The sequence below is a fragment of the Nanorana parkeri genome, unplaced genomic scaffold (genome assembly GCF_000935625.1).
Source record: "Nanorana parkeri isolate BGI_ZX_2015 unplaced genomic scaffold, ASM93562v1 scaffold871, whole genome shotgun sequence".
NCBI classification, from domain to species: Eukaryota; Metazoa; Chordata; class Amphibia; order Anura; family Dicroglossidae; genus Nanorana; species Nanorana parkeri.
In genome coordinates this window covers 464,660-487,551 of record NW_017307139.1, presented here as the reverse complement: position 1 = coordinate 487,551, position 22,892 = coordinate 464,660, and the positions used below count along the sequence as shown (strand labels likewise).

At 41.3% G+C, this 22,892-nt stretch overlaps 1 protein-coding gene across 1 annotated transcript in view; it reads left to right on the top strand.

Moving 5' to 3' along the window:
* IRF2 (interferon regulatory factor 2) overlaps positions 1 to 22,892 on the top strand; it is a 74,671-nt gene that overhangs the window by 24,351 nt on the left and 27,428 nt on the right. Inside the window, exons 2-3 of the mRNA XM_018565667.1 lie at positions 6,865 to 6,975; positions 21,363 to 21,462. Coding sequence (XP_018421169.1) covers positions 6,865 to 6,975; positions 21,363 to 21,462 — 211 coding nt within the window. The remainder of the gene's footprint in view (positions 1 to 6,864; positions 6,976 to 21,362; positions 21,463 to 22,892) is intronic.

Below are 22,892 nucleotides of genomic sequence, written 5' to 3'. Positions count from 1 at the left end.
AGTTATGTGCCCAAATATGAGGTCAGCTGACTACCTGAATATACTGAATCGCCAGTTTTTTCCATCAATACATTTTTAGTTCCCTGATGGCACGTTGGGCATATTCCAAGATGACAATGCCAGGATTTATCGGGCTCAGATTGTGAAAGTCTGATTCAGGGAACATGAGACATCATTTTCACACATTAATTGGCCACCACAGGGTCCAGACCTTTATCCCATTGAGAATCTTTGGGATGTGCTGGAGAAGACTACACAGTGGTCTGACTCTCCCATCATGTGCGCAAAATCAAAGCTAAAGGCAGTCCAACAAAATATTAAAGTGTGTGACTTTTTTTGGCCTAGCAGTGTATATGTAGATTTGAACGGTGATCAGCTTCAAATTGACTTCTATTTTAACCTTTTTTTTATTCATACAATTTTAATTTTTTTGACTTTCCAAGTTACAATTTTGAAAAAAGATCAATGTTTTGTGAGCAATTTGCTTTGATACACCACTTTGTGAGTAAACTGCCCATGAAAATTACTTACATTTTTGGCAACTATTGTTTGGCCAAAATAGAGCAATAGTCCTAGGAATTCTGGACATTTTTTACAAGAATTCATTAATGACCTTCATTTGCCTCCCAGTGTGTACCAAAACCAGTCCATATGGACAACTTGCATTTTCTCAGGATACTTCACATGGCCACAAGTAAAACAATGTAATTGTCTCAATTAAGGTACATTACATCAATATCTTCACCTCCACAGATTTTCACAGCCGCCATCAGTTACCTGCAGACTGGTACCACAGGGCATACCCAGTTGTGCAGGTCAGTGTGCCAAAAATGTATAGAAAAGTGCAGTCCGCTAATATGCAGACCTGTGCTGAAGTGATCTGACCTGCCATAACCTCTTTTGATTATAGAGGTGAACGGAAGTTGGCAGGCAGCCTTGAACAACTGTACACATAAGGGAAGGTGGTGGTGGGGAATAGAACTTCAATTAGCTGTTTATTTCTCTTTGAAAAAGCTCTTGAAACCATGAAATACATAAGAGCTGTGTCCTGTGCCACTTCAGAGATGCCCTGCATGGGCTGTAATTCCAGGTCCTAAACTGAGGTATTAATAGGTATAGTTAGCATTCTTAGGGAGAAAGGGCGGAGGGGGCATAAGCTAGGATAAGGTTATAGGTTAATATGTTAAGGGTCAGTGGTTGGTATTGATACTTTAATACTAATCATTTGCCATTATACAATTAGGGTTTTTTTTCAGTGTGATTAGCTTTATATATCCTTTTAAATGTAAATATTTTTCAAGTATATACAAATATACTTAAATACAGAGGGTATAGTGTAGTAATGCATTTCTAGGGATAATCTTTGACTATCACTAGACACGTTAGAACTAGGAGTTAAAGCTGAACTCCATTAAAAAAATGTATTGTAGTTACTGTATAATAGCTGTGTAGCGCTAATGATATTAATGAATTAACGCACAAAATGAATAAGCTATGGCCGTAACATCTATCTCTTTGGTAACAAAACAGTGTGCATGTGTAAGCATGTTTGGGTGTGTATATTGTGTATATACATATGTGCATTAGGGTTTGTATGAGATTGTAGATATTACTGTTTGGTGATAGTCATATTCACTACTTTATAAATATGCCTCTAAGTGTAGTTAAACTAAAGAAAAGTTGGTTCTTATCTGGCCTGGGTCATCCATGGGTGGCCCATGGCAACATCCACCATTAATTATTTTTATATGTAACAGTGCTAATAGATAGAAGATGAGTAGTGCCAGATACAGCATACAGAAAATTCTATTGGAAAAAACTTGTTCTGAGATCAAATAGCCCCTTATGACTAAACAGCATTTCGGGTCTACTGCTCTTCTTTGTTGTCAGCAACTTTTGCTGTAATCAGCAACACAGACCAATTCCTCCAAAGAAAACAAACACGCTCCTTAAAAAGACCTTTGATCTGCCGTTATCTGCAAAGAAGCATTCAAATTAGATGGCTTATATTATTATAACCCATAACACTGCAGTTTCACAGAAATAAACACAATTTCTGCTCACATAGCCATATTTTATCCGCTTTCAAAACAGACATCACAACCTGCATGTGCTTTCTAAGAGCAAAAACTGACATTAACACATTTTTTTATTAGCTGCAAACCATACCTACCGTTCTGGGCGTTTTGTTCATTTCTGGATGTGCTACTATGCATATTTTTTCAAGCAATCAACACTGTGATTGCCAAAAACACACACCAGGGGTGGAATTGCCATTTGTGCAGCCTGAGCAGCTCCACTAGGGTCCTGTGTCATTTATAATGGATGCAGGGCTAGGACCCTCCTACTGTTGCATGGACCAGGGCATTCCTCATGTTGGGCATACTAAGCTATTGGATTGTAATGTCAGCCAGTGACACTTTACTTAACTCCTTGACCAACGGTGAGACATGCAGGATGCTTTTCCCAGTTTCTTTTGACATCATTTGGAAGTAAGTGTTTGCTGTTTCATATTTGAATCATTAGAGTCTCCAGGGCATTGCAAAGGCTATTTTCCCACTGCATCTATTGTATGTATTTGTCTAGCTATCTGTTTATACCAGTGGTTCTCAACCTTTCTAGGGCCGGGACCCCTTGGTAACATTTGCCAAGTTGTGGTGACCCCCAACGGTAGAATTTTGGGTTGACGCGGCAGCTGCAGTGACATCTGGCGGCGTGGCGGGAGAACTGACACGGCTGAGGAGGACTCTCACCTAGCACAGCAGAAATCAAACAGCGACCCACAGCTTGAGAACCACTGTTGTAACAGCTAAAATGGCAAACCATATAACACAAGCCGAGGGTGTCCGCTTTTATTATTAATAATGATGATAATCACTAGATGGGGACCTGATGGAGAACTCTGATTGACAGCAGCAGTGGGCAGGTGCAATAGCTAGTTTGCTATTGCAAAGTGAAATAGCCAATAGGAATGTAGCTATGCATTCCAATGCTGATTTTATTTATTTTTTTCTGACTTACGGCGGCCGGGGCTCCGATGTCAGAAATAAAAAATAAAAACGATCGCAGCGAAAGGTTTACTCTGCTCGATTGAGCAGATTAAACCTTTCCGGGAGAATTTGTTTATCTCCTGGGCGGCCGGGAGCCGCTATCTAATAGCGGGAGACTCCCGGCGACCCCTGGCAAATTGTCATTCGACCCCCGAAGGGGTCCCGACCCATAGGTTGAGAACTGCTGGTTTATACAGTATATCTATACACAGTCAATCAGTGTTTGCTCTTGGGCAGTATTTAAATGGGTGCCAAAACATTGTTCTACACTGGGAATCCTCGGTGTCTATATCCACCACTGTGACACAGGGGCCGCTTTAGTCTGGTTTGCTCATTTATTTTATTGTAATTTGTCTTAATTGCTGTTGGTCATATTTCTTTTGGTGGGGATCACATAAAGTGTGCAAACTTATGTAATCCATAACGCTGACATTTATATGGATGCATCAGGCTTTACTTTGTGGCCATATGGATGAGTTCATATTTTTTACATGAACAGTGTTGACCTGCTCTACATTCAATGACAACAATTTTTTTAAATCGAAGAAAAAAATAGAGGTTTGTTAGCAGAGGTGTCTGTTCCTCGTTTAGTGGTTAAAGGGTAAATGTACTTTTATTGAAAAAGAAAGTGTCTTATTAAGAGTGTACAGATTAGAGTGTGGTGTAGTATGTAATATGCAGAGTAAAGTTTATGATGTACAGACTTGAGTAAGTGATATACAGAGGGGCATGGCATAGGGTACGCGATGCACAGAGTGGAGTGAGTATGTGATGACAGAGGAGTGGTGTAGGGTACATGATGTACAGGGTGGAGGGTTGTGACGTACATGATGTACAGAGTGGAGTGGTATGGGGTACATGATGCACGGAGTGGTATGGGGTACATGATATACAGAGTGGAGTGGTGTGGGGCACATGATGTACAGAGTGGAGTGGTGTGGGGCACGTGATGTACGGAATGGAATAAAGTAGGTGATGTACGGAGTGGAGCCGGGAAGGGGATGTACAGAGTAGAGTGGGGAAGGGGTTGTTTGGAGTGGAGCGGGATAGGGGATGTGGAGTATGTGATGCACACAGTTGCGTGGAGTACATGCAATGCACGGTGATCTTGAATTCTTATTACTTTAATGATTATTATAGGTGGTAGTAAATGGGAAAGGTACAGAAAACATTATGGCGCCCCCATGTATAGGGTTCTGTCAAATGCTATGTAAAAAGAGTTAAAAGTACATACAAAGCTGAAACTGCTGCCAAATGGGGAAAAAAACACAGCTGATATACATTTATGTAAACTGTTTTACATACTGAAATGTGTTATTCTGTGAAGCCTTTCATATTGTTTTCATTACCCTCCCTTGATAAGTATCCAGCTATAGTGTGTGCGAGCATTCTACAGTTTTGCATATTACTGCTGCTTCTCCAGCCTACTACTATAGTCCACTGGTGATGTTCCTTCTGTGACATTCACTTCCTGTAAGCCCTCTTACTAAAATAGCCCAAACGGCTCATAGATAAAGCGTGTTAGTTTGTCGGCACTGTGTATTACTATAAGTCCTAACTGGCACATAGTACAGCCCTTGCCAGTCTTTGCTTAATTCTGGTGTGCACACAATTATGGGAAATTATTATGGGTCCAGCCATTTTCAAGCAAAGGGTATAGGTGTATGGAAGGCAAATATAATTAACAGTTACATCAACACACAACATTCTAAACAATATTTCCAAGAACTAGCACTGCGCTGCTCTTGGTAGTGGTAGCGTAGTGTTTTTGATGAGGCTGCTTGCACAGAATTTTCATCCCCTCGGAGTTCTGTTCCTGTTGGGTATATATGGATGCCTATGTCAGTCCAGCATTTTATGGCTCTGTTTGGAATGTGCTCACACACCAGATTGCAAAGGGATGGCTATACTGCCAAGTCTTCACTACTTCCTACTACTACTTCACTTATTTCTGTTGCAGTAATTCAGTATTTAAATATCAGAGGCACAGTATTGAACAATTTCTCATTAATAGATGTTCTAAAATGACACAAATGGAAAAAAAAGTTCTGATAAATACCGTAATTAAGAGCTTTGACTGCATTCAATTGATATCAGCATAAGCCAGCACTGTGCTTTGTAACTTCCTGACTTCTGCTAGCTGTGCCATGAAAGTCGTGAGCAGATAGACTGCTCCCCCCACATATACATCTCATGGCTTTAATTTGCAACTCTGACCACAATGTACCTTGAACACCCTGTAATATTTTATGAGATATATGGTCCGTGGGCTGTGATGGGATCCAGAGGCACTGTTCCCCCTTGTGTCTCTGTTACTTCTGTACTTTGCCCCCTTTCTATCACTGTAATCCTCAGGAACCTCTTTTACACCCTCAGGAGCACTCTCCTCCTCAGCTCCTAAATAATTTCCCTAAGGTTTGTGTGATTTTATGGGGAATATTTCTTCCCTTTTGGAGGTCTCAGACCGCAGGGACCACAAGCATGCCCCCCTCACCTCCCCTCTAAGAATCTCCCTCTAAACATTTATTTCAATTTCTGAGTTCAATTGCATTTCATGTGGTTGATAGATGAGTCCACAACAAACATTAAAGTGAATAGGGCCACAAGTGGGATTCTGATTCTGTTGTAGGCAGAAATGCATGGCTGCTCTTTCAGATAGTGCTTCCAAAATGAGAATAAAACGCTGGTGCAGTTTCTTTATTCATTATGAATGTTCACAGTTTAGTTTGGTGTCTTGTTATTTATATATTTTTTTATTCAAATTATAGATTATACCATTAAAGATAAGGAAGGGAAGAAGAGTTTAGAAGGAGTTTCCTAGTATTGAAATAATGATTTGGACTGAACCGCTCTCCCATTTGTTTTTGCGGCTAGGCACAGCACATTGCTGGTTAATTTTTTAAACATGGGGTCAAAGTCTTATACAAGCAAACACTGTATTTGTGCTTGTATAAAAAAAAAAAGGTTTATACTATAGCATGCATTGTTTAGTGGCAATCGTTACATGCAGAGCCGTGCAGTTCCATCAATACCTGAACAATTATTACCTATACATGTTTTGTGAAATACTACAACAGACCTGTTAATAAAGGCAGAAACACTTTAGAGTTGAGATGGTGCCCACAGCAATCAAACATGCTTTACCTCAGTCCTAAAAACCTGTCTGCTGTAACCTGGTTGCTATCGGACAGTCCATCTACGCTTTACCCTAACTTTGTGCAGTAGTGATAATAGTCCATTTCCAGTAGTATGTTTTGGGACCATGTTACATGTGCTAAAATGTATACAAGTCACTTTACATTTGCATTAAATTGTACTTACTGGCAAGGTAATATTGCAACTATTCAGCAGTAACATGGACTTTAACGCCTCATACACATGGGCGTCAACATGCATGCGTCCAGATGCATTTCTAAATGCATCTGGAAGCATGTAATGTTTTATTAATGGCAGAATGAACACCTAGACACTCAGCAGAGTGCATTCAGTCTAGCTGTGTTTACACAAACAAGAAACATGTGCATCCTGGGACTGTTTAGCCTTGTTTTATACAGCTAAATGCAAGTAGATTTATATGCAGGCGAGATTAATATGGGAAGTAAAAGTGAAAATGTGTTTATACTTCTCAGATCATTTTCTCCTGGGACAAACACAAGACCTGTGTTCATGAGACCTAAAAAGTGTATTCTTATAGTGCGTTAAACCAATCCTATCATGGTATTTATTTTTCCTTAAAACACTTTTACATACTAATGTATCACTTTGTTACTTTAGTTCCTTTATAATAATTTTATATATAAAATCTTTCTTGCAGTGTCATTCCTTGAACCTGGAAAAAATGCCTGTGGAAAGGATGCGGATGCGGCCGTGGTTAGAAGAACAGATAAATGTAGATCGTATCCCAGGGTTGAAATGGCTAAATAAGGTACTACCCAAATTATTAATGCTATTGTTTCCCTAGCATTGTTATTGTCCTCTTTTTAGGCGATGCTACTTGACTATATAGTTCATGAACAATAATAAGTAGCTTTTTTTTACTTTATAAAGGAGAAATCCAAGGACCCTTTCCCTCTGTAATACAAATGACAAAAGTAACTTCTTCTGTAAATTTGTATTTACTTAAAGGAGAACTTTGGGGTAAGTGTATTTCCCCATTGTTATCCTAAAGGTCATATACTAGCGTCCTCCCATGACCCAAAGTAGTACGAGCTACAGCACGCGGTATACTGAGACCGCCGCAGCCGGGACAGTTCCCGACATTACTGTCGAGATCCACCCAGCTGCGTGATTGACAGCTGTCTCTGCCTATCTAGAGGCAGAGCCAGCTGTACCCTCCCCCGTCTGTTCTTCCAGTCAGTGCTGGGGGATCAAAGCGGGGAGGGGGGGGATTCCTGCAGGGAGCCGTGAGTGACAGTCACTGCTCTCTGCAGGGACATGATCAAGAAGTGAGTGAGCGACGGTATGTGTTCGCTCTCTTCTCGATCTATTAAGCTGACGTGTGACAGTTTCATTGTCACACGTCGGCTCGAACTATGAGGTGGAGTGAAAATCACTCCTCATAGTTCGCCTTTTAAATAATGTTTTCACTGACCCCCAACTTTTCTTCTGCTACCATTATTTTTATGACACTGGATTACATCTGCTCTTGTGGCTACAGTGACTTACAGTTGGTTGAAGCCTAGTCTAGTTCAGGGGAACCTGCTGCCAGGTTACGGTGTACCAAGGAAAATGTAGTGTACATTAGCTGGGGTTTTCAATGACAGATTTGTATCTCTTAGTTTAGCTAACTGTTCCTATACAGTATGTTGGTCAAGTTGTTGCAGAATATCTGTGTAGACCAGTATTGTAAATATAGCAAGATCAATTGGAATAAAGTATTTTTTATTGATTTGTCATTGCTCCCTGATGAATGTGCAAAGATAAAACAGAAATAAAGTTCATAGGACTTAAAGGGGGTTCCTTTATCAGGTAAAAACTATTTGTCTATCAATAGGGGCCTATTCTGGTCGTTCTAGTCATTCCTGGCTGCCTAGATCTAAGGCTTTTTAATGCCTGTGGTGGATCCCTAAGTCTGCAATTGCTCTTTGCCCCTAAAAATATATTGTTCCCAAAGGAGTCCACTATGATCAATGCCATATCTGATTGTTTGAAGGCCCCAACTGTTTTTTCAATTTAACAGGTGGATTGCAGGGGCATTTTTTCTCAACTAGAATGTTTTAGATTGTAAGCCCTCACGGGCAGGGCCCTCCTTACCATCTTGTATTGTATTGTGATTGTAATGTCTTCCTTATATTGTAAAGCGCTGTACAAACTGTTGCCTCTATATAAATCCTGTATAATAATACTATATAATTGTTGTTCATATCTTTGATGTTCAGCAGTTCACAAAGTCAAATAGTGCTTACCTGCTCTTTGTGAAAGTCTTTGCGAATACTTTTTTTCTCTTACACACTCAAAAAAGCAGCAACTTCCTATAGGCTAGCAAAGCTGTACTCATTCTCTGATTATATTTCCATGGGACACCTTATTTTGATTTCTTACAGTTGGCCATGCAGTCAGTCAGGACTTTGGAGGTTGCTTTTCAAATTGTCCATGCACAGATGGTTATTCCCTCTGAAATGCAGTAAATATTTGCTGCTTTATTCTTCTTTATCAACAAAGGACAGTGCCAAGCTGGATGAAAATTTTCACAGAAATTTCCCCTATTGTTGATTGACTTTTACATATTATACGTTCATACATGGTCATTCACACTGTGCAAATATGTGATTCTGTAACGCTATCACAAATTCATCTACATTTGCTTTAAAAAAAACTCCAAAAACATATTTTTCATGAAAAATTGATTTACAAGGGTCTGAAAATGCTTGTGATCTTGTGTTGCTCTGTCACCTTTTAGCTTCTGCATAATCTTCATTTAATCAGTTCCGCAGTTAACATTTATAGTCACCTTTCATATCCTATTACGAAAGTGGATTGCATAATCCCTTTGTACAAGGAAATACATCAGACATGTTCATTTTGTCACCAGCTTTGAAACTTTATGTTGAAACTTTCTTTTGGATCATTCGATGTTGTAAAAGTTTATATAACTCATTTGGGATTGGTTAGCAATTACACAATACTTCATCATTTACCAAATAAAACAGCTGTCAATAACAATTGTAAGTGAGATATTTCTTTATCACATTTTTTTCTGCATGTCGGTTATCATGAGAAATGAGTGAACTTGTTCCTAGGCTGCAGGTTGGATAGTAAATCTCCATGAATGCAAAAAAAGATAATGATTAACTTAACTTCCCTAGCTAAAGAGTTGTTTGTCAAGCCAAAGCTTGTACTGGGCCGAGTAGCTGTCACATTGAGTTGTGTTTTTGTACTTATAGCTAGCTGTAACATGAAGACACGGGAACAGGGGTGTAGCTAAACTCCTTTGGGCCCTCATGCCAAATTCATCACCACAATATTATGTTCGTAATACCAGTTACCATAACATGCACACAAATAAATTGTACAATATAACCAAGCCTGGATTCAGAAGGGAGCTGCCCCTAACTGAAACAGGACCTACAGACAGCTCTACACTGCTGATATATTAACCTTGTGCCAAGACTACCCTTTCACTGTATTAAAAGAGAGGATTCATTCTTTCAGACACTAGGGATAAAGTTCAGATATAAGAAAAATGGTAACTGCACAAATAATCTCTCAAGATAACCGCGGGCATTTGAAAGTGTGTGTGTTTGGGGGGGTGTTTGTAGGCCGTCGAGTAGGCGAAAGGACGGTTCCTTAGTATGTGTGACACCAACCCAACTGTCAAACATGAAGGAGGAAGTGTGATGATCTGAGGCTCTTGCTGGGTCCAGAGTCAGCGACCTGCACACAGTGAGTGATACCCTGAACCAAAACTACTACCAGAGCATTTTGTAGCGCTATGCAATACCCTCTGGAATACGCCTAGTTGGTCAGGGGTTCATCCTACAGCAAGATAATGGCCCAAAAATTACCTCTAGGCTGTGTCAGAACTACCTTAGAAGAAAAGAACAAGATGGTAGGCTTCAAATCATGGAATGGCCAACACAGTCTCCAGACTTAAACACCATCGTGCTTGTTTTGGATGAACTGGACAGAAGGGTGAAAGCAAAGCAACCTACAAGTGCATCACATTTGTGGGAACATCTGTAACAGTGTTGGGAAGAACTTTCCGAACAATACTTGATTTCCATTGTAGAAAGAATGCCACAAGTGTGTTCAGCTATTATATCTGCAAAAGGTGGCTACTTTGATGAGTCACAAATTTAGATTACATTTCGTTTAAAGAAAATTATTCCATGATTTATTTTGGATGTACAGTTGTTTATAAGCGTTTCTCTCTACTCACCGCTTGGCATTAGTTCTGTGACAGCGGCTCCGTCCTCCGCCGCCGCCGGTTCCTTCACTTCTTCTCGGATCCCCGCTGCATACAGATGGGGAGAGCAGCGGGGATCCAGAGAAGCCCCACCGGCAGGAGGAGAGGACATTGCGATCTACCAGTGATCGCTACACGATCACTGGTAGATCGCGATTGACCTTATGGGCACCCCTGTTATAGACATTATTTCTGTGAGCAGCGAACTTTTAAACAAAGGGACAATATTTGATTGAACATTATTGCTTTTTTTGAAGTTTATTGTGGGATTGCCTTGTTTAATCTGTGTTAGGATGTGTAAGTAATATACAAACACTTTTTAATGTACGTTGTTGTGTATATGGTATGCTCATTGGATCCCATGTTTTTCGGAATACCTTTGTACAATTTATATTATCTTGGTGATTAAAGAAATGTGATTTATTTTCTTCAAAACCCTACTCCATTTAAATTTCTCTATTTTATTAACTCTCCTCTCTAATAGTTTTTATATGCCCAGCATCCCTTTCCTTCCATTTCATGATCTTTAGTAAATGAAGCAGTATGCTCACAGACTGTAGGACCTGCAGAAGGTGGTGTCCAGACATGATTACATAGTGGACAGTGGTCTCATCACAGGGAATAAAAAAAGCCAATAGTTGTAAAAGACCTTTCAAGTTTTAGTGAAAAAGGGGTAACTAGATGCAAATTGAAGAACAATTACACAAAGAGAAGCAGACTGAACAACCTTAAAGTGAACATGTGAGAACAGAAGGGAAGGGGCTCTCATCCTGATCCTGCCTTACTCTCCTCTGTCGCTTACCTGCAACACGCGGGTGCAACAAAATGTGGTAGTATGCACAGCATACGAGCACATTGTGGCAGACTTACCTCCCAAAACGATCCCCTCCAATGATGTACTTTTTCTTTACCACTTTTTCTTCTGGGTTTTAAGTGTTCGGCCGCTTGATTGGCTGGGCTCCAATGATGTTACACCCACACATACACACAGTAGTTACTTCATCTTGGCATGTCGGGTCTGTGCGCTGACCTGCACAAAAAAAAATCTGACAAATTAAAGTTTTTATAGCAGAAGAGACTTAAGGTGGCCATACATTGTAAAATTTTCGTTTCTGGCATGAACCCTCGTTCGATTTTACCTAGACTTCCCCATTAAGCATAGTCAAATGTTGATTTCAGAAATCGTTCATTAGCCAAACTAACCAACCAATATTTTGACAGACAGAAATAATTTCCTTTTGCACATAAGCTATGTTCTTGCAGAGATTTTAGATGAAAGAAAACCGCATTGATTCATCCATTTTTCATTCGGGCAGAATCTTTTTTTCCATCCTGACTAAATGGAAAGTTTTGATCACAATATCAAAAATTAAAATCTGGGATGTACCATCGATTGTTCTAATCCTGTTCAAAAGACAGTTCGTGTACTATTTTGTGAACGAAAATCGCACAGTGTATGGGCACCTTGACACAGTCTCTTTTGCCATAGAAGGTCAGCAGTTCATCCAGTATGCATCTAGTTCCCAACTCTACTTCAAAATTATTTCTTAAGATTGGTGCATAGATTTGTTCCCTTTACTTGCCCCCTATGAAAGATATCTGTACAAAGATCAAAGTGCATCGTTTGCACATAAGGTATTAGTGATGGTATATCTTTATCAGTCTGAAATAACGAAAGCATGAGTAAAGTTTGTCAGACGTGTTCTTTATGCCTGTGATTTACAGCGGACCTTTACCCCCTTTGACTAAAAATCATATCAGCACGCAGCACTGCATGCTGATGTGAAATCATCTTACGTTCATTAGTTAAACATATTTCCATTTTACTTACAATTTCTTATTTTCTACTTCCTGGTTGGAAAAAGTGATGTAATTGTGTCTAAGTTTTGCATCCTGGGAAGGTTACATCAGCAGTGCACTGCTGGAAAATCTAATCTGTAATCTCATGAGATCTCAGGGAAAGGCATTTTCCTCACCTGAGATGAAGTACATGGTCACATGTCCTAGTCACATGTGCCAGAGTTCTAGGAAGTAAAGAGATTATATATATATACAGGTGAAACTCGAATAATTAGAATATCGTGCAAAAGTAATTGCAGTAAGTTCTGCAAAAGGGGCCCAAACCAAGTACTGAGTACATATGCATGCTTGTACTTTTCAGAGGTCCGATATTGTTCTATGTACAATCCTTGTTTTATTGATTGCATGTAATAATCTACTTGGGGTCATGGCGGAGCAGCTGGGGCATTCTGGGGAGCAACAAAAGCACAGGGGGAGCAGCTGAGGAACCGGGACACCAGTGGAGGGCAGCAGCAGAGGGGCGAGGGCAGCACAGATACCTGGGAATACAAAGGAGGCACGGAGGTGGCAGCAGACAAACCGGAGAATACAGAGAAGGCGTGGGGGGATGCAGCGGATGAGCTGGGGAATACAGAGGAGGCACGGGGGTGGCAGCAGACGAACCGGGGAATACAAAGGAGACACGGGGGCGGCAGCGCATGAGCGGGGGAATACAGAGAAGGCACAGGGGCGGCAGCTGATGAGCCGGGGAATGAAGAGGCGCAGTGGATCTGCTCCCCACTGGTGCCGGCCGCAGTGGTCTGTGTGAAAGGGACACCGACCTCTGCTGCCAGCACCAGTGGGGAGGAGAACAGGGGAGCAGCGGATTCAACTAATCGAATCAACTAATCGATTTAGTAGTTTCAGCCCTGAATTGCACTATCTAGGAGTTTATCAATGAGCGCTTCAAATTATTGAAAGGAATTGTTACTGCACGATGAGAGTTTACAACATAGAGGGGAAATCTTTGTGACAGGTAGCTAAGCATTCTTTTTTGGGTTGATGAAGAAAAAAAAGATCACATAGATCAGGGCTGGACAAATCCCAAGAGCAAGGTAGCCAATGCTCCTTAGTGACACTAAACTCAGGTGTGTTAAAAATGCATTCAAGTACCTTAACTAATAACAAAAATGTATTTTATTTGTGTATTACTCTGCTATAGCTCCTCAAATCATCTCTGAATTGGTGCTCACACTGTCCTTCCTTCTGGAGGGTGACTACTTTTGTTCCCCATGGTCCCTGCGTGTGTTGTAAAGTAGCCACAACTCCAAGCTCACTCCCATGATGGACTACAATCTCATGTTTAGTATACTTATTTGTATTGAGATTGTAGTCCATCACTGGAGCGAGCTTGGTGTGGTGGCTACTTTACAACACACACAAGGACCGTGGGGAACAAATGTAGCCACCCTCCAGAAAGAAGGGCAGTGTCAGCACAAATTCAGAGTTGATTTGAGGATCTATAGCTGAGTGATACACCAGCTACATTTTTGTTAATAGTTAGGGTACTTGAATGCATTTTTAACTCCTGTGTTTAGTGCACTTTAAAAATGATGGCTGGCACCTAACTTTTCTCTAAATGTCAATGGAGCTGGCTCCTGCATCTTACAGACTGGCTCCTGAATTCCATATTAATGTGTCCACCCCAACATAGGTATTGCATGAGGTGCACACACAGAGGATGCAGTGGACCCTGTCTAGACTAAAGTCTGTATAGGAATTAATATAATCTAGAAGTAAGAGGATAGGATAGTTGACTATAGCAATGGATGACTTATCCGCCCCTTGAGAAGACAAAAATCAAATGTATTAGAAGTCCTCTTGCTGAGGTCATGGGTATGGGGCAGGTTGCATTCTGGTACTAGTCTCTTATGTAACATCACTCAGTGGCCCTCAGCATATGTCAATAATGGCTGCAGGGGATTATAATGGATTGCTGCTAACAGATCCCATAGTTGGAATCGATGAGAGAAATAAAGAGCTGAGGTGTATTATAAACACATGTTTATACATACCAGGCCCCTTGAGGCAGTCTATGTCAGTCTTCTTTATGACTGTGTCCTATTATAGTGGAGGCAGCCATCAAATTTTGATTTCATGTCACACTTCATTCTAGCGATAATGATCGCCAAGTCTAATTAAGAAGTTAAATAACCGTAGTGAGGACATAGACAGAAGTAACAGCTTGACAGTGGTTCTAACCCTTTTTCACTATACCTCTCCTGCTGACAAGGTTTTACCAGACAGGAAGTGAAAGGAAGCCTCCACATACAGAAATAAAAATGCTTCTTTAGTAGAGTTGGAGAAAGCTAGATCCCCAGTAAGATTTGTATTTCATTCTTTGTTGCAGATTTTCCCTCACTTCCTACCTGGTGAAAGCATTGTCAGCAGGACAGGAGAGGAGGGATCAATCTTTCTAAAGGAGCCCTGGATAGCATTCAAAAACTGACTGGAATTATAATACTTCCCCACTCAAAGCTAGAAACAAAACAAGTGTTTGACTTAACATATACTTTAGAAGAAGTTGACTAGATGGACAAGCTAGGATAGGGCCTGTTAAATCAAAAACACTCAAATGCTTTCTTGGCTTTTCTACCTTTACCAGCTGCAATTAGGGGACTTTCCTGTGTTTGAGGGGTTTTTAGCTGTCTGCTATGGAGTGGGGAAAATTGTTACTAATTCACAAAGGACTATTAAGAATAAGCTAATCCAAAATATTGATTTCGCAATAAAAAAAGAAAAGCATTTCTCTATAGCTAACAAAGCCCCATTGTTCTCTTCAGGTTAATTAAAAAAGTTAAATGAAACGTTTCTCTTACACTTTATGGCCAATTCATGCCAGATGCATTGGGGCTGCGATGGCCGCCTTTTCCACCACAGCCCCAATGCGCTGAGAAGGCAACAGCATTGTTTTCAATTGTCTCGCTTCACACCACCACATTGCATTGCAGCACTTTTTTTCAGTGAAGTGTGGTGGGATGCACTACAACCACCTCACACCTCGCTGTGACTGTAGAACTGAGTGAAAATTTGTAACATTTCCATAATGTTCTAAAACAAAAAGTAAGCAATGCGCAGCACTGTCATCGCTGCATCTGCACTGTTTCACCACACACCAGCGGCCATTCATTTAGTGAGGCTTGCTGGTGTGAACCGACCCTTCAGACAAAGCAATGAGTTCTCTTTAATGTCCCCCTCCCTGGAAACACATACTCCCCTTTCCTTCACTGCCCTGCTGTTCCATTCAACCATCAAGAGTGAGAAAAGGAAGCCCTGGGTAAGTGCTGAATGGCACTGGTCCAGATGTAGGCAACCTTGGCACTCCAGCTGCAGAGGCATGATGGGATTTGAGGTTTCAGAACAGCTGGAGTAGTTAGGTTGCCTACCCCTGTACTAGTCCAGCCTTACATGGGGCTAAGGGCTTCATCTTCACCCCCATGTGACAACAGCATGTTAAGTATCAGTTATTTTCTTTACTTTTGGCAGCCAAATGGGGTGCTTGGGGAGCAAAGGAAAGGTTAAGTACCTAATGGAGGGGGAGCATTAAAGAGAACCTGTTCACTTAATGCCCCCCACCCCAGTAAGCGTTTCTGGCGCAGGCTCCTGATGCATTCAGGGAATTTATCAGTGCTCAAATATAAATAAATGGCTAATTACAAAAAGTCTGTTAGCAATGTGTTTGATTTTGCTGTAAAATAAAGCTGTCCAGTATAGTATTCATTGCATTTTTAAGAGAACCTGTAGTGAGAGAAATTAGGGGGGGTGCCTTTTTCTGTTCTTTGAAAGAACACTAGTTGTTCTGATGTCTATGGCATGTATTGCTTCTCTGTCACTAACCTGGAACAAGGATGCAGGTCTAAAAAGCTCCTGATCTGCATGCTTGATTTAGGACAGTGCCTAAAAAATATAGAAGCCATTGGATCGTCATGACCGCCAGGCAACCCAAAACAAAGCCTTTCAAGCTTGTTTATTATAAGAGCGGGCATGTTTTTCTTTTTTTTTTTTCAGATCTATTGGGCTGTAACATGCTAAGCAGGAGGAGTTGCCACACACAAGTGTAAAAATTCAAACTCCTGTGATTCTAACATTAAAATGTAGCCATTTCAAGTATCAATAGCACCTATGGGTGTTCTTCAATGAAAAAGGGACATCTGCTTTAGATGACACTGTGTAGAATGATAAGGGGAGAAGTTGTCCAGACTTTAAAAAAAGTTTTAGCAGTGAGTACAAGAAATAAATGTAAAGAATGTTTTCATGGAATATACAGAATGTGTCATAAACTTGTGTTCTGTCAGCTATCCGGAGGCAAAAATATAGCAGAAGCAAGGTATTTATTTTCAAGAACTAAACAATTGAGTATGTGTATATTTCCAGGGCAGAGCTATGTGTGGCATATTTTGCTCTGTTGTGTTTAAACAGAAAGGTAATATAGTTCACATTCCATCTGTATTTATTTTGTGAACAGGTAACACTAACAAGCTAAAAAGCTAAATATATCGTTCAAATATATGCATGGGTATAAAGAAGTATTAAACCCTCGGCCCTTTTTAATGTACTGGGTAAAGTCAAGCAGTGCACTATTACCAAGTAAATTTTTTCCTTTAAAAAGGTGCCCGAAAAATGAATTACCAGAAAAATTATTTACCCTATCTGCGGCTCCAGGTCCACAGTACTGCTTCTCTTGAACATCTGAGCAGCAGAGCACCCTTTACATGCAGGGACAGTGCAGACTCCAGTTGCTGTCAATCATCAGTTGGAGGGAGGAGCAGGGGAGTGGCTTCAGTGGATGTAAACGCACGCGTCCATGTATCCAGGCGAGAACGCGCACGCACAGATGTATCCCCTGTAAGGGGACAGAGTCACCCAAAGGCAGGATCATGAGAGGGAACATTCTTCACCTCGGGATTTGATAGCAGCCACAGTGGGAAAACGGAAATGGGCATGCAAGCAAGGTAAGTGATGGGGTCTACATCACTATGTTTATTTTTTAGTTAAGGTTTAATAGCACTTAACAGCTGAGCTGATGGACTACAATAACACCAATAAGAGCGGGCATGTTTTTCGGAAAGGTTTAATCTGCTCGATTGAGCAGATTAAACCTTTCCGGTAAAAAGTGCGTCTCTCCCGGGCGGCCGGGAGAGTTAGGATGTGTACTCACCGGCCCGAGCAGCTCCATCAGGTGACGAAGGGAAGGGGGAGGACTCCAGTGACGTCACGGACACCGACATCACCGGACTCCTTCCCCCTTCCCTTCGTTAGTCGACAGAGCCACTTGTGGAAGGGGGGAGGAGTCCGGTGATGTCCATGTCCGTGACGTCACCGGATCTCCGACGGAAGACCCGGAAGCCGGCGGAGAGGTGAGTACGGAGCCAAAGAACTTTGATCGATCAAAAAAATTAACGATTAATCAAGGGATTAATCGTTAATTTCCGCAGCCCTAATTTCTTCCTCCATTTCAAACCCATTGTAGAAATAAAGTGTGTGTGTGTGTGTATATATAATATAGTTTTGTTTAGATATTACATTTTAATCATAATAATGCAGCTTTCTGTAATCTGCAGCTTAGCTGACTTGTTCCCAGTTCTGATCACAGTAATGTTCTGTAGAATTTACTTAAGGGAAATGAATGAAAGTGCTGCTAAAGAAAACCTGTAGTGAAAGCAATCCAGGGCAGGCATTGCTGACTTCTGAAAATACTTTTTGCCTGGCTGTCTCTAGCCTCCCTGCTTCTGAGTAGTTGACCTGGAATATTATTATTATTACATAGGATATATAAAGCGCCAACAGTTTGCACAGCGCTTTACAATATAGGTACATATTAGAAGGTTGGAACTCCTAATTTGCATACTTGTTTCAGATCTGTGTCTCAGAATGCACAGAGCCATTGGATCAGCATGACAGCCAGTCAACTAGCATTTCAGAAGTAGAGGTTTATCAGTGACGGGTTCTGTATTTGCTCAGTACAGCTTAAAAGTGAGCAAATAATATAATGATGTGTTATATATTTTTGGTTAAATTGGTTTTGAGGTTATAAAGGCCTATTTTAGTTCTAATGTTTGCTCCTAAATATACACATAGCTTATAAGTTTAAAGAGTCCTCCATCTTTACAGTGGCAGGTGTACTCTACTCTGCACTGTTATCCTTCATTTATCTGAAATGTGACTGAATGAGTCCCATGCATCTTATTAATATTTATTTGACCAATCCTCAAGCACTGTTTTTATGCTATTCTCTGATTCTTCTGTCCCAGCAGCCCTGTAGACATTTGGAGTTCTGTATGTAACCCTACATATACATTAGAGAAGAGGTATGCAACACTGCAGGCCATGCCTTCTTCTGCACTATACAGTACTCTCATTCTATTGCTATAAAATTGCGTTATTGACTGTATGAAATGTTTGGTCAGTTCTAGTCGAGAGTGGCACATGCAGTTTACCCCTCAGTTGCAGCATAATTAAAATACTTTAAATTTTTCTTTATCATGGCTTGTTTAACGATGCGGTGGCATCATCACTGTGCTTCACATAACCTATGCAAAGAGCAGAGCTGTGGTAGGGACCCAGCATCTCTACTCCACCTGCACAGGAGAAAAGTGTCACACTGGATTACTGCACAGATCTGAAAGCAGTGCACAAGTGGCATCATCAATCTGCTGCCCATAACCTATACAGAGAGCAGAGCTGTGATAGGGACCCAGCATCTCCACCCCCACCTGCACAGGAGAAAAGTGTCACACTGGATTACTGCACAGATCTGAAAGCAGTGCACAAGTGGCATCATCACTGTGCTGCACATAACCTATAGAGAGAGCAGAGTAGCCTAGAAGGTCCACCAACTACAGGCTACCTGCAGAAAACTGCAGGAGGGTGAATGAAGATCTGCAATTCAGCTTTAACTTGCTTCAAGTATGATCACAGTTACCAATTATTATTTTTACAGAGTGTAATGTGTATAGTTATTAAGGGATGACAGGTTGACCCCTTTGGGGGAGGAGGTAAAGGACCTGGTACAGATAATGTTGAGGTGCAGCGGGCACAGCAAAGAACAACGTTTCTTTCTGAAGGCGGCACATGCTTCACTTTCGGCAGGAAGAGTAAGCAAAGGCCCAGGTTGCCTTACTGGGCAGTGAGAGACCCACATGTCACTGTGTACTGCAGGTAATGGGCAGTCTGCTTAGTTTGAACATTAAAGGGGCTCTGGTGATGGTGGAAGGCCTGGCATGTAAATTTTGACCAGGACTCATCTGGGATCTAGGAACAATGCCAAAACCTCCCATTAGGTGAATCCTATCAAAACAAGCCACCTTCCGTTCACCAAGCATTGCCAGTATTTGGGCCTCTCCTGTAAAGAAAGTGCATTTTAGAATGGTCTAACATGTATACAGCCTTGCCATAGCATGTGCTGAATCTCCCCAAATGATGGTTTGAAGTAAAGACTGTCAAGGTCTTACAACCTACAATCCTCCAATCTGTAAAAGTGTCCATTTGCTATACTTCATTACCATCTGTTAATTCTTAGAGGTAATATGATGTCTGTATCCAGTATATCCACTTACACATACAGCCTCACCTGTGCAGGAGGAATTAAAGGCTGCATAAGGCCCCCTTCACATGGCTGTTCCGATCAGATCCGTTGCCACTTTTTAGGTGGACGTGAACAGAAACGTAATGTAAGTCTATCGTAAGTCGGATGCAAACAGACTTGTGTCCATTTACATCCAATTACCTCTGAGTCCATCTAGGTCCAAAAAAACCCCCCAGAAAAGACTAGTTGCGGACCTGAATGTGACGCAGTGGAGGTAACTGGATATGAATAGACACATGTCCGCTGACATTCAACTGCCTATAACACTAACATGGGTTCGTTTGGTTCAGTTTTTTTTCATCGTATCATCCGTCTCCATTCTGCTTAGATTCATCAGTAGATCTGTTCACGGATTCCCTGCTGATCGGAACGGATGCTGCCCTTGTGAAAGTAGCCTTAAAACACTGCCTCAGGGCAGAATTATGAATGAGCACAACTCCCTTTATTGTGAACTGTTCCATTCACTTGAGGTTGAAATTAATACCTGTGCTGTGCACCCACGCCTCTTATGCGACCTTAAAATAAAAAGACAAAGGCTGTACTTTCTTTTTGAAAACCTGTTTTATCATTAGTATGCCTTTCATGTGGCTTTCACCCATGTTTACTACTTTATCCAACACTGGTTATAAGCAGCAGTAATGCAGGACAGTGTACCAGGGTGATCTGTCCTATAGCCTAGGACATTATGTATTGAGGTGTTATCTGGGTTTGGTGTGAAGGTCAATAATCTAACTTGGCAGGATGTTCCAACTGCATGAACAGCAGCTTTGTTCCAGGAAAGTGTTTCAAACTGTTATCAGTCTCAGGCAGCTCTGCATGGAGAGGCCGGATGTGAAGTTTTGCTTTCTCATTACAAAATAAAGTCCACTAGAACATTTACTACCAAGAGCGCAAAGTTTTTGGCTTTGTTTTGTAATGAAAAGAGACGGATGTAATTAGTAGTAGAAATATGTCACCAGCACACCAGATTGATCATTAAAGCAGATAAACGTCCATTGATTGACATATGCTGTCTCATTTGCAAGCGCTTTCGGGGCCACGCAGGGTCCCCTTTATCAAGCGTCATCTCTGAGCCTGATAAAGGGGACCCTGCAAAGCACTTGCAAATGAGAGACAGCATACGTCAATAAATGGACGCTTATTTGCTTTAATGATTGGGCTGGTGTACTGGTGACATATTTCTACTATCATTTGGTGGCGGCGCCATTCGCTGTCATTCCTAGCACACGTTGGTGTATCCATATGGGAATTCCAGTAAGGAGTGCAGCAAGGATCTCCTATATCGTAGATGTAATTAGTAATCACTATCTTCCGCCTTTTTTGTACATGACACATATATTTTTCATATTTGAATAAAGATGGTAGTATGCATGGGATGCTTTGCACATGAGCCCCAGGGGTTCTGCCTTTTAGCTGAAACCTTTTAGTTTCATTAATGTAGTTTTGCTGTGGAAATATTTATTTTTATGTCTTTTAATTACAGGAAAAGAAAATATTCCAGATTCCATGGATGCACGCAGCACGTCATGGGTGGGATGTAGACAAAGATGCCCCTCTGTTCAGAAACTGGGCAATTCACACAGGTATTCAACACATTTCTTAGCGGATAAGGAACACATGCAAAGTGAAGTTAAACATGGCAACCAATCAGGATTTCTCTCCTCTAACATGGTTATAGAAAACTGAAATGTGTGTGCTTGCTATGGGTTAATCCACTTTGAACATCGTCTTTGCTCTTTAAACACTGTTGTTAAATATCTCAAATGTACATATTTATATAAATGTACATTAGTTAAAATCCTCAGCTCTTAGAGGGCATGTAATGACAATATTGTGTGATTAAAAATTAGATTAAAGGTTCTCATTCTCTTCCTCAATAGCCTGCTCCGTTTACAGCAGTGTGAACTTGGATTATTATTATTAATAATGTATGGATGATGTTGATAGGCTTGTTTTATAGAGCACAGCCTATCCAGCTGGCTTCATGCTCCCTCGTCATCTCATGACAAGAGAGCATGGAGCCAGCCTCCTAGCCAATCAGAAAGCAGGGCGTTGCATCATTACACGTCGCCCGGCTTCCTGATTGGCCGGCCAGACGGCTCGGGCTGGGTACCGGACGAAGGCCTTGTTCTCGCTGGAGAGGCCCCGGGGGATGACAGGCTGCACATACTAAGGTAAGAGGGGACTTTCTTGTTAATCGGGAAGCCGGTTGGCGACTCTTTACACGCTTCCCGGCTAATCAGGAAGCCAGGTGGTGAGTCATTACACGCCACCTGGCTTCCTGAATGGGACTTCCGTTACTCGGTAATTGGTATTGGCGAGTACCGAAAAAAAATTATCGGGTACTCGTACTTGGTACAAAAATACCAGTATCGGTGCATCCCTAGTTAAAAGAATATTGCTCACATAAAAGCAGTGGTAACACAGCATGGAATCTCTCTTAGGAGTACATGCAGGAGTTTCAAATGACAGCAGTCGTCGGTCGTAATGCTCATGCTAATGTGACGTCAGATGCTCCGCCCTACGCGCGTTGCATCTAGCATGACTTCATCAGGGATCCTGTTAAACCTGAGAGCTTCCCGTTCATGGGTAGCTAGGACACCGGCCTGTCAGCATCTGTGGTTATGGGAACTGTTGGCTGTAGCTGACAGTGGACGGAACCTGGTAGGGATGCTGAGGTACTAGTTCTCCATCAGGTCCACTCTGCTACTGATTGACAGCAGGCATCAACACGTCAACAGGTTATAAATCTGGGTCAAGCACTGACATTTGCACAAAAGGAGGATTTTAAAGAGTCTGTCTGTGTATATCTAAACTTTACCCATTAAAAATGTATGTAGCTATGTGTATATGGTGTGATTACAGACCTCCAAAGGGTTGCCCAATAATTCCTCATACTCCCTTCACTGAACTGCCAAAATCATCATCACCAGCTCTATTAGATACCAGTATGACTTCAAAAGATGTCCATAGCTTGGTATTATTGTGTGTGTGTAATATATATATATATATA